The sequence below is a fragment of the Strix aluco genome, chromosome 1 (assembly GCF_031877795.1).
Source record: "Strix aluco isolate bStrAlu1 chromosome 1, bStrAlu1.hap1, whole genome shotgun sequence".
Lineage (NCBI taxonomy): Eukaryota > Metazoa > Chordata > Aves > Strigiformes > Strigidae > Strix > Strix aluco.
Genome location: NC_133931.1, coordinates 141,345,488 through 141,358,651, shown reverse-complemented (window position 1 = coordinate 141,358,651; position 13,164 = coordinate 141,345,488). Strand labels below are relative to the sequence as shown.

The 13,164-nt window shown below is 39.3% G+C and overlaps 1 protein-coding gene across 2 annotated transcripts in view; it reads left to right on the top strand.

The window, feature by feature from the left end:
• Positions 1 to 13,164, top strand: part of JAZF1 (JAZF zinc finger 1) — a 201,307-nt gene that overhangs the window by 161,540 nt on the left and 26,603 nt on the right. For both annotated transcript variants that reach the window (XM_074838077.1, XM_074838086.1), the window contains exon 3: positions 7,972 to 8,168. In XM_074838077.1, coding sequence (XP_074694178.1) covers positions 7,972 to 8,168 — 197 coding nt within the window. The remainder of the gene's footprint in view (positions 1 to 7,971; positions 8,169 to 13,164) is intronic.

Here is a 13,164-nt window from a genome sequence, read left to right as displayed (position 1 = left end):
GCAGGCAATTAAAGTAAACTCACTGAACTCTTGCTCGTATTGAACAGATTTCCTAGGGTTGCAGCCTTGAGTCTACTGACAGCAATATGAGTATGACTGCATGTTGTGTTCAAGTCTTTTCAGTGATGAGGCAGAAGTGCAATGCAAAGTCTGCTTTTAACTTTTTTTTTAAGGTACACATGCATCATAATACTCTCCACTACATCTGTTGAAGATGCACATAATCAGAAGAATGTGTATTACACCATAGCAGATTTTGTGGTGATAATATTTTTACATCTTGAGAAAACAGGTTGAATAATGGAAATGAAAGAATTGTACCAGCAATAAATTATTCCTAAGACTAATAGTAAAAATAAATCTCATTCTGTCCTGTCTCTCTAAAATACTCATCAGTTTGTCATAAATATTCCTTATTTAGGACATAGGAAAGGCTTTCAATACGTGAGTCTGAGTGCGACTGGTACTGAGAATGAACACTGAAGTCCTTTGTAAGACCTGATGTCAGATGAATGTGCATGCTGAAGTCCAGCTTAGATGCATGGTGTTTCTACTATATATATATATTTATATAGGACTAAAACTGTACTTTTCAGAAACTTAGAAATGCCCTTTAATGATTTGTTTAATCTGATTTGGGCCTGTTGTGAAATGTGGTATAGGTTTGGGGGGAATGTTTGAGAGGAGATTATTTTTTTATGCTGTTTCTTCCCCATTTTTGATGTTTTTTGTGAAATCAGAAAAAACAAGACAAGCAAAAGGGAATTTTGTTAAATCATATGTTTTAACACTATGCAAATGCTCTGTGATCTAAATAGTGAGGAGAAATGAGTGTGATCATGCACACATCTTAATGGGGCTTTTTCATGCTGACATTTCTTTTTAGGGTTTTGCTAAAACTGTAATGGAAGATCTCTAAAGAAAAAAAAATGCTTGATAGCTTCTGTTGAAGCAAGAGAGGTTTGTATGGAGCTGCAGAATACTTCTGTTTCCCCATGCTTTGTACAAAGAATGGTATGTGAGAGTGCTCAAGGGTGTTCATCACATTATTTGAGTTAAGGGATGGTATGAAACTTACTCATATATTTCTTCCCTCATTATCACATAAATAGCATGGCAAGGCATTACTGGGGACATCGATTGTCTTTGCTTTGGCCCAGTTTTGTGAAGTTCAACTGAGAAAAGCCTTTCATCCTTCCCAGGAGACAAGACAGCCTACTGCTGAACTCCCACCATTTAAATTTCACCAGATTTCTCCTTAACCTAATAATAGTTCAACTTAACAGTTGTGTCCTCTTCCCAGCATTAGCTAAACCCAACCATGTTGCTTTGTCTTTGCGTGTAAAGACAGCAAAAGGTGTGGAGGTCAGTTCTTGACTAAGGGGTTCACTCGCGCATTTCAGGGTCCACAGAGTCCCACCCTACTGAAGTGGAGGCCTTGAGAAGTGGATCCTCCTAATCCATCTTCAAAGTAGAGGTCTCCTGAAATTTTAAAATACTGTACAACTAGAGATGCTTTCCATCCTAGCTTTTTTTACCCCTAAACACTGCTAATGTGATGAGGAAGACTGGGAGCTAAAATTGCCATTCCTGCCTCCTTGTTTCTCTTGGTGTACAGCACTGACAAAGAATTGCATAAACATCGAGACAAAAGTGGGAAAGGATTGAGGGGAAAAGCAGATATAACCAGCACCTTGCTCTGATAGGTGTAAAGAGTAGCAGGAGAATTAATGTGTGGCTTTCATGTATGTATGTAGTTAAATATGTAGTATGTAGTTAAGCTAGTGTGTGCCACATCTGTCAAGTAAGTTTGACCACTTTTGATCTAAATATAATACAATCAGAAGATAGCACAAATCTGCCAGAAGGCACCGTGGATTTTTTTTTTTCTCCTCTGTCCAATCAGTATTGAAGTTGACCAGGTGTTGGTTTAAGGAGAAGTCTGCTGAAATACAAGTGGTAGAAGCTCAGCAGCATGATTTCTCATGTTCTGATAAAGGTGATGGGCTTTTCCCAGTACAGGTTAGCCAAATTAGGCAAACATGAATATGAGCTGAATGTTAATATCAGTGTTTTTCAGTAATTTTCTGTGTGATAATGAGAAAAGGTCAGAACTAATTCTGTCCTGATACCTTTTCTCATTGCCGTTTAGTGCAGCTACATCAGTGGTAAGGCCCAGGACAAGGTATATATGTTATTGTCAGGTTGTGCTGTCTCTCTTTTTTTTTTTTTAGCTGGTGTGCAGTTGGACAGTGTTAAGGAGCAGTCCTGGGCCTGAGCATCTCCACAGTATAATCTGCTTGTTTTGCAAGCTCAGAATAATCCCCCTCCCCTCTCTAGTGTGCCTATGCAGTAACTGGAGAACAATTGACTTGTGATAGCATCATCTCCTCTGTTTGTGTATGTTTTAGAGACTAGGTCGTGAAGAAACCAAATGTGGCAAATTAATATTCAGATCCCACAAGGTAGCTGTGATGCTCCTTTTTCACCATCTGTGTAAATGTCTGTGGGTCCTGCATCAGCAAGCTGTAACAGCGGGGAAGAGGAGGAAAGGGCACCTCGTGGCCTTATGACCATTATTAAGAAGATACATTCTGAAGGGCAACCTGTTTGTTTTTTTCCCTTTCAACTGAGATCTCAACTAAAAAGTTTCAGTTTATTTGCCATTCACTTTTATAACTACTGTTACCCTCAGTCTGGGTGTATGAGTCTAGAGCTCTTAAACTGTCTTAGAATTGTGTGTAGTAAGAGTTTTATGATAAACTAACTCTGACATCATCATGTGAGTCATACTGGGGCAGCTCAAGGAAATTCTGGGAGAGTGTGTTCTGCTTCTGTTCATTCTTGATTCCAAAGCATTTGTGGGTGACAGGACTTAAAAACATTACAAGGGTTTGATTTTAAAAGGCTTTTTTAAATTTGAACATCGCCTCTGCTTTTTTGTGACTTTTTATGTTGGTAACAACAGCTAACGCTGTTTGTATTATATTGCCACCTATATGGAAGGTTGTGCAACACTTTCCATTATAAGACTGTTTCAGTTGCCTATTATGTTGCCAACATTCAGCTGTTTGGGCTGAAATTTTCCATGCTGGGTGTCTCCTTCAGGCTGAATTTCTTGGGAAAGTTTCAATAAAAATACTTGAACCATTCCAGGGAACGAGAGGAGGGGGAAATACTATATTTTGCTCATGTTTATTAAAGTTGCTACAAGCACTTGATTCAGAAATCATTGCACCTACGTGTTTTGGAGCAGGGAGTTGAATTATTAAGAAGGTGAAAGGGTGAGGAAAGAAAAAATGGGGCTAGAAGAGATTTCTTCCTAAGGAATGGGCTCCTCCCTAATGTTGTGAACCATCTGCAAGAAAGCACGCAAACCCCATGCTTGTCAACACAGCGTCAATGAATGTCTGGGAACGGAATGATTCTCCTTGTTCCACTGCACCTACCTACGTGGTATATTGGATTTGGAGAGAGAGGCTTATGAGGTGTAAACACAATCCTGTGCAACAGGGAAGATGACTAAAATCTGTGTAATGGTGGAACTAGAGGGGCAGGGTCATGGACTGAATAAGAGTTGAAAATAGCAGAGGTAGCTTTGCTCAACAAGGAGGTGGATGTAAAGATGGTGAGAGAGACTACTGAACAAGTAGATGGGATTTAACCTAAGTGGTCTTACAGCAGCAGCCTTTGTTAGTTACTGTTCATTTTCTGTTTCCCTCACATCTTGTGTGTTTAAATGAGGCAGGGAAAATTGTATGCCAACGTGTAATTTAGAGACCAGTATTCAACCTTAATTCCAGCATATTTCATGTCTGAGCACTTGATGTCGCAACCATAATGTACTTTCAACATGAAAATTAAAGCCTTAGTTGGAAATGTCATTCTATACCCATCATTAAAACGCTTATATTGTAAGCTTTGAAGAACACCACCGTAGTTAGGCACAAGTATAATACTGCATTTCATTTAAAATACTGAAAAATGTTTTATTTTAATCCATTTAGAAAAGTTTCATTTTCAAAACCATAGCTGTGCCAGTGCTTCAGCAAACACATATGGGACTGTTTGGACCTGAAAAAATTAATTGCATGGTTGAGATATCAGGAACTGAACTTCTTGACACACTCGGCCTTCCGTTTCTCTCAGGTTCACCATGTAGACAACAAATGAAGTTTTGGAATATACCCAACGTGCTTAACCCAAATGGGAGCGAGTTAACAGGACAGGGAGAAGTTTCAGCTATAACTTCAAATTTTCCTGATTTTTATGGACTTCAACCAGACTGGTTATACCTCAATAATATTTTAACATTGTTATTTGTGGCTGAGTTTATTAAATAGCAGTGTTCATGCTGCTGCTTTTAATATCTCACACTTGAGGTTATCTTCCAAGTTTTCAAGGATTTATAATGTTGCCATAACATTTTCTTAAGAAATAAGGCTTCCCATCCAGAAGCAAGCATACATCATAGAATAAATTCCAAAAATAGTGAATTAGATGTTTCCTAGTTAGAGGAAAGCAAACGTATACTGAATGCCCATTTTATTAAGATCCTTTTGCTTCTTTTTTTCTTGAATTAAATTTAGATTTCTATTTGGGGACTATTTTGTCAATAATATCTGCACCCTTGTTTAAAGAAGAGAAATGTTAAACTGAGCTGTTACTATGGCTATCTGCTTTTTAAATATGAACCTCATAAAAATGCCATATCTGGGTTTGACATGATGTATTGTCTCTGTTCAAAGAAGATAAGCTGTCATGTCATATACCTATTAATGTCTGTAGATGGTGTGTTGACGTTACGTATCATGGCAAAGATCCACTTATTAATGCCTTCATGGTATGGATGGACAGGATACATTTTTATTGCTCTGATGGTACTTAAAATTTTATGCCACAGTGGTTTTGAGGCTGTGTTAAAGTACACAAATCTCTTTTGAAAATGAGCTGGGGTTTTTTATCTAGGCCAAATTTTTCCTTTGTATTTCACACAGATGCCTAAACCCCCACACACACCTTTTTTTTTTTCCTTTCTCCCTTGCCTACACACCCTTTACTGTTCTGCAAGAGCTGTTGTTTCTAAGAGATCTCTGCATAAGTGCAGTCAGGTCTGGACTCACGGTCAGTAGAATCTACCCAGCTTCCACCCAAACAGCCCATGTGCTGCAAGCAGTCACAAAATGTTGGGTTTCTATGGAACCTAAACAAATATAGTGATTCATATGTATTTAAACTGTTGGTTGAGACCCAGAGAAGAAACTGCACTGCCCTACAGCACCATGTTGCAGATGCTGTGGCAGATACTGTGTATTGCTGTGAGACCCAGTATGACACGATGGTCACATTCAGGGCAATTGTTGTGGTACTACGGTCTGCAGAATGGGTTTGTCCAGCCAGCCTCTGGCCTGATCCTTCATACAATGGCAGGGTATAAACTGTGAACCAGGTGACTGGTGTGGCAGTATTCCTTCTGCCTCCCTCTCCTCAGGGTCTGCTGCTTTTCCTTGAGAGCTAACGGCAGATCTTCCAGTCCTCTGTTGGACTCAGACATATGTCAGGGGTTGCTTCCATGTCTTCTCATATGATAAGGAATGTCAAGTAACACCACAGGCAGTTTGGTCACATAGCAAATATAGTTGTCGCATGACAAGAAACGTGGCAGTGGTGGGTTGGCACCCACATAGCTGCTTGCTCACTCACCCCACATCATTGACCCCAGCGGGATGAGGGAGGGAATAGGAGCGAGAAGACTCATGGGCTGAAATAAAGGGAATCACTTGCCAAGTACTGTCACTGGCAAAAGAGACTTGACCTGTGGAATTTAACTTAATTTATTGCCAACTAGCATAAATATTTAATTACTGATTTGGGTGTTGTTTATTGAGAAACAAAAGAAAAATTGTAAAACATTTAGGGCAAAAAAAGCCATCTTTCCTCCCCCTTTCCCAGGCTCACCTTCACTCCCAGGCTCACTTCATGCCAGACATCTCTCCTCCCCTACTACTGCTGCAGGTCACACTCAGTCCCTTCGATGAAGCAACAAGTGGTGCAGGGGTTGGGGTCAGGTTGTGGTGGTTTCTTTCTGCCACCCCTTGTTTGTCACTATTGTCCTGTGCTCTGATGTTGGTCACTCATGGGCTGCAGTGCCTCTGGGGGTGTACCTGCTCTCCACCATGCAGCACCTCCTGCTCCTCTGACCTCATTAGTCTCTCATTCCCTCTGATGTTTCCTCCTCTGTTCCTTTCTCCTCTCTCCCTCCAGCATTTTCTACCCCTCCTTAAATACGTTTTCATTGAGGTGCCACCAGCTTCACTGATGGGCTCAGCTGTGTCATGTGGTGGGTCCGTTGCAGAGGTGGCTGAAACCAGCTGTGTCTGGCAGCCCCTGACCTCTTCTTGCCCTGCAGTCCCCTCCACTACCAAAGCCTTGCCACCTACACCCAATACAACAATTCAGTATCTTCGTTATTTCCTCCATAGACTTGTTCTCTGTGGCCACTTCTATCCACGAGTCTGCCTCATTCTCTTTCCTAGTCTCCTCTGAGGAGAGTGTGACTATTGAAAGAAAGCCAGGTCACCCTCACTTAGTCCAATACAAATAATTGCTGGTAATTTTTGTCATTCTGTTTCCTTACTGGACTGCAAATGTGAGTTTCTAGGTGACAGCTGGCTCTGAGGCAAGTACAGCATACTGACTGCACCACGTTCTCACCTCTCTGAATGCGCCCTTCATGGTTTGCCAAGGTTGCAAGAGCTCATCATGTAAAGCTTGTGTCTTGGCTAAAACCTGGTTTACTCTGTCTAACCTGGTCAGACAAATGTCTGGGTGTAACTTAACTTCTTACTCTGTATCATATGGTAGCCCGTATTATTTTATTCACTGACAGGCGTAGTTTGTACTTTAACATGAAGGACAGAGGACTGTATGGACAAGGTGATTTACTTTAGCCTGTCTTAGGAATCCTTCAAGATGGCTCCTTATGCAGTGGATGGGGAAAGACAACAGATTAAAATACTGCTTGAATGCTAAGTGCATGAAGTCTGAGTTGCAGAGATCCCATTGTGGGGAAATCCCAGCAAGTTGAGGGTTGATACAGGTGCCAGCAGTGATTCTCTGAATGTCAGCATAATGCAGTATCAGGTGTTCTGGTGTAACTGTGTAGGCACTTGGAATAAAAGTGGTCTTTTCCACTTCAATTGTTCTGTTTTAGAAGGAATCAGAATAAAAGTGAAAAAAGCTATATATTCTGGGTGAGAGATCTCACCCAAAAATGCACTGTTGGAATTACTGCACTACCAGTGCACACCTTGCATTGTGCTGGTGGAATTTCCTCTCAGCATCCCACAGAGATGAACTGTAAGTTGCATTAGGCCTTCAGCAGCAGACACCAAAGCTGTACAGAGAGACCTTGTTTGGTTTTCAAGAGTTGGGAACTCGTTTTGAGGAATTGCAATTTAATTGGACATCATTTGTGTCAGGCAACATTGTCTAAAACCTTTAGAAAAAGGATGTGATTATCCTAAATTGGAAATGATGTATCTACACAATGTAATTCATACTATCCCTTTGACCTTCAGATTCAGTACATTTGCCCCAAACATTTTTCTCTGTTACAGCTACTCAGCTACTTTTTCACAGAAGGATTGAGTGTAGTTATTATAGTATTGTGTGCAATGCTGATCTCTGGTTGGAGTTTAAAAAAACTTGTGTGTTTGCACATGATACAAATGTCTAATGTAAGTTCTATTGAAATCAGAAGCAAATGGCCCAGATCTTGAACACTGGAATAAAACTGTTGCTGGAAAAGTTCATATTCTTGAAATCTGTGTGTTGCAGGGGAACTTGTCATGGCTGAGTCTGAAGCTCCATTTGGTCACTGAGGGTGAAAAATACTTACTTATCTTTACCTAAAACTTTCTTGCAGACAGTGTTTCAAGCCTCTCATCCTCACGGTTGTCCTTGTTCTAGATTTATGACTGATGCAGCTCGACGTGAGCAGGAGTCTTTGAAGAAAAAGATTCAGCCGAAACTCTCTTTGACTTTGTCAAGCACAGTGTCCCGTGGGAATGTATCTACTCCACCTCGCCACAGCAGTGGAAGCCTTACTCCTCCAGTCACCCCTCCAATCACTCCCTCCTCTTCATTTCGCAGTAGTACTCCTACAGGTAAGCATCTACTGTTTGGTTTATTCCACATAAACTAGCAATTTTGCTACAGGACATTTAGAGAACAGTAGACATATCAAGGCATTGGGAAGAAGAACCCCTAAAAATAAAACAAAAGAGCTTTGGGCTCTTTTATTTGCATTTGGTTTGCTATCTCTAAAATGTGTTTGGGCATTTGTTTCCAAACTCTTTGCTAAAGCAGAGAAGGACATTAACTTTATAAATTGCATCTGAAATTATTACACGAAGAAACTAACCTTACCAGAAATGCCAAATGTGCAAAAGACCCCGATGTATCAGTAGGAGAGGTCTGCACATGGTACAGTGCCAGTTTAAGATACAAGTAAAAGTGGTCAGGATCTCACCCTGCCCCTTTACCTTTTTTTTTTTTTTTTTTTTTGAGGGTGGATTGAATTCATAGATAAATGAGTGGACAGGGAGGAATGTTCAGCTGCTGTCATCATGTAGACATGACTTTCATTAGGAAACTATGTTCAAAAAAAGTAATGTTTGAAAAAAGTGATCTGTGTTTTCTTCACACATAAGTATTCTGGTGGTTTTTCCAGGTATAAAATTCCTGGGATTTTTTTTGCACTGATTAGAGAAACTGAAAATTGCTTGCTGTGCTGAACCAGATCTCTTGGCCAAAGTCAGTCTGGTTTACATTACCTAGACATCTTGTCAGATAATTCTGATATACTTCAGATTAAATACCAGTATTTCCTTCTGAAAAGCTAAATGCTTAAAATACTTCTATTACGTTTTCTAATTAAATAGGCTCAACATACTCTTCTTAACAGGGAACCACATGACCATCCCTGCCTTGATTAAACAGTTATGCCATATGTTTTATATAAGCTATTTAATGTTTAGTATTAATAATTAAATGGAAAAGTTGTAGTGATCCTTGTGACATTCTGTCTGGAAGTCTGAAATTAATTGGTTGTTCAGTATGTCCCTGGATATGTTGAGAACAGCTAAATGATAAAGTCCTAATGTAATTCAGAAGATGTTAGAAAATTTTAGAAGATTTTTTTTTAATTATCTCCTATTTAAAACAAACTGATTTGGTTCCTTGACATCCTACAGATGTCAAGGAATTTCTGCTTTCTTTTGTTTTACTTTTTGTACAGCTTCTCCTAAGAAGGCTAATTCATGATGTGGTCAGGTAGTATAACTTTGCACATCTGTCAGGAACATTGGTTAGCTATGTACTCTTTGAAACATGTTTCATCAAATACTAAAGAAAAAAAGCCAGCATCTGTCTACTGAAATACTTTTATTTTTATTATTTATATATATTTCAAACTTTTTAAGTTACTCAGAATGTTGTTTTACCTGTAGTTAAGGAGAATCAACTTGGTTTGGCTAACCGAGTTTCTGGGAGTCCTGCCTGCCAGGTTATAAATAATACCAGCTTCCACTTCCTGCACCCTCTGTTCCAAGTTCCTTGTTGGAGCCCTGTTCCAAGGTTAGGGTTTGTAATAGCCTGGTAGCAAAAACCATATATTCTTTCTTGAAGATTTTTTTTTTAATTAACTGTCAATTGAGTTGCATTTCAGCAACCTCCACCCAGAATTTCCATTTTTGACATATTAGAAGTTTTTCTGGACCTAAAATAAGCATTGAGATTCTTCTGATAACTACAGAATTTTTCCCAGTGTTTGCTTGGCATAGGATTTTGTTCTCCGTGATGTTTCTAACTTACATAGATGAGGTGCTCAGAGTCATGCCATGGCTGAGTTTCTCTTTCTGTCGGTGCAGTACCTGCAGAGGGAGCCCAGGAGGGCCAGCGGACTAATTTTAGATAGACAGCTCACAGGTCTGTTATTGGCTGATGCAAGTCTTTTTCCCTCAAGTGCAAGTATATATGGCAATTGACTACCAAGGTGATAAGACCAAGGATAGTTAAGCAAGATCTATTTCACGGAAACAATTTAGAGTATGTAAATAGTCCTGCATTTCAGCCTCACAGTGCCTACACAACTTTCAAGCCCTACAGGCATACCCTCCACTGCATCCAGTGAGGATGAAGAATAATGCTGTATTCCTTCTGTGCGATCCTGTTTGATTTGTACTCCGAGCAAACTCTTGTTAACTCGTCTTTGAATACAGGTAAACATGTATGTTGCGGTAACTTCAGAAAAAAAAGAAGATGTTTTTCCTTAGGTTGCCTGGAAGGGTGTCATCTGGGTTGATGTTAATTATTTGTTATAATCCAAATATAATCGTTGTTCTCATCCTCCTTTAGACCTATACTTTTGTCAGAAACAGAGTGGGATTGATTTGACCCAGTCTATTCATGAAGAATTCAGAATGGCAGTTTCTCTTTTATTATCTCCCATCTCAGTTGTTCGATACTTTGTTAGGGCACCAAACTTCAGCAGCGTGCCTGGCATTGCTGTTACCACGCAAGGTGTAACTCCAAGATGGTGCCGCTTTAGATGGCAGAGAAAGCATGCCTTACAGGCTGGTGAGCTGGCATACAAATCTGCATGTCCCTCAGCAGAGAGTGTCTGTCTTATATGGCTGTTTTCTATTCATATTTGAGGTAGAAAGCAGAAACCTCACTAATCTTTTGGGTCCCAGTTTCCATGTAGTGTCCTCCCTTTAGGTAAGCTGCTAGTCTTGGCTTTCCTAGGTGTGTGGTAGTCTTATCTTGGGTGAAGCCAGCAGCTTCACCTTTGTGCATGTCCTTACAGCTAAGTCCAGCCATTTCCTGATGCTGTTAAGCTACTGTTGTCATTTTTTAGCAAAGCCTAATTTCATATAATGATGTCTCATCCGTGTATTGACCAGACTCAAATCCACTTAGCTTGTGAAATTTGATAAGAAACAGTTCAAGGTGGTTTGGCTGCAGTGAATGTTTGTTAAGTTTTGCAGTAAAAATCCGTGCCAAAAGACTACAGGCCAAATTCACAGACGGAGCTGAGCAGCTTCCAAGCTGACACCCATACATGCTGCAAATGTTGCATGTGTATGTATAGCACCTTCTTCTGCATAAATGGGATTATTCATTTAGAAGTAGAAATATTCAGCAAAGAAGTGTGCTCTTTAAGGCTCTTCTCAGGTAATGAGGTAGACATGTATTTATCTGCAGACTGTGTATGTGTTAGTCCCTTGGAATGGCCCATTTGTGGTTTTGGTGGGAAGTAGAAATGCAGCAGTTAATTTTCTATACCTCCCCTCTGTTCCCTCAGGGGTGACTGGCATGTGCTCTCTGCTTACATTTGGCTTTTTGTTCCCTCTCCTATAACAAGTTTTCTCTTCTTAAGACCTGCATCCTCTAATGATTGTAGAGAGTTCACTTTAAAAATTTGTTCCAGTTTTGTTTTAACAATAGTGTCTCCCAGGAGACTTTGTTTAATAGGCTTAAAGGCTCTTGTTAGAGTTCACAGGCGGGATTTAGCAAAAGAAATGGCTTCCATCAGCAATACAGACTCCTTAGGGTGATAGGGAAATAGAGCTAAGTAGCACCAGCACATAGCTTATTTTGGAAAGACGTTAACAGTCTGCAAACATTGAAATATCTCTTCATTTAAGGAGTGCTCAATTAAGTCACAAAAACTTATGTTGCCTTTATTTTTAAATGTCAATTTTAAACCCACAAAACTAATGAAGTCTAGTTATGGATAAAAATGGGGCTGACATAGCATCTTTAACATACGCTGTTAATTTTTTAAATGTTTTTCATACATCTGTGTGGCTCACAGATGAAATTTCCACTCGTGACTTCCTGGCTTTTGAGTGTAAGTCAGAGCATTGTCATTCCTTTGAAAACTATGGTATCTCGTCATGCTGAAAAGCTTTAGAAAAGATTCAGTGATAGTAACTTATTGGTAATTCATTATTAAAATAACCTGGTCCCAATTTTGGTTACAAAAGTAATTCCTAGTAATGAATCTCAGACTTTAAAAAAAATAAATAAATAAATAAAGCCACTTTTACATTGAAGGAGTGTCAAAAATCATCTGAAACCACTGTTTTGTGTTTGTTTGGTTTTTTTCTTCCATATTTATGACTTTTTTTTTTTTTTTAAATGATTCCAGGCCTGGGATAGTAAATTTCAGCCTGGAGTGAATTTTTGGCTTTCTTATAAATCCTAAAGCAAGAGTTTAATACTACCAACTGTTTTTTTAATGGCTCAATTCTAAGTCTTGCCCACCCCCCAAAAAAAAGCTGGAATATTTGAAAACCTCATAATTAGCATTACATTTTGCTCTGAAGAAACTGGCTCTTAGACCTCCTTTCCTGTTTATTTTGATTTTAATAGGTTACAAGTTATAACATTTATGCTGTTTTAATAGGTTTATAGACCTACTTACTGCCTGATCGTGTTGGGCAGCGGATGGCAGCCAGTCCTGGCAGCGAGCGTTAAGGATGCTATGGTTGGCTGGAACAGCTGCGGCCGTCTGTCAGTCCTTCCACTTGTAAAGGAGATGAAAGAGTGAAGTTTTCATGGGTGGTCATAGCTGACCCCATGAGAGAATTGGCAAGGCCCCTTTTGATTCGCAGCTGTCTTTTTAAGTAGGTGACTAACTATTGGTTTATCTTATTAATTAGGATAAATGCCTTTCTGGGGAGTCATATTTGTGCAGTCATTTTTGATTGACTGCATTTGAAAGATTTTACCTTTCCTTAATATGGCAAACTTCCTTGAAACTTCAACTAGCCCAATCTCAATATTTACAAAAGTGACCCCATTTTCTACCCACAGAAAATAGCTAACTTTTCAATCTTTTTTTTTTCTTTCTAGTAAAACATGAAAGTAAGAATTAATTTTAATTTGGAGTGAAAAGTACTTTGTAGGATTGGCCTTAACCTTTAAGGAATGTAAGATCTAAACAGTGATATTGTAATCAAATATGGCTAAAAATTCAGTGTAGCAATATTTCAAGACTTTAAAAAAACCTATGACTGAGGCTTTCGAGCTAGTACTATTGATGCAGAAACCATTACCTTTACCACCTGAGGATACTGAATGATGTTTTGAGAT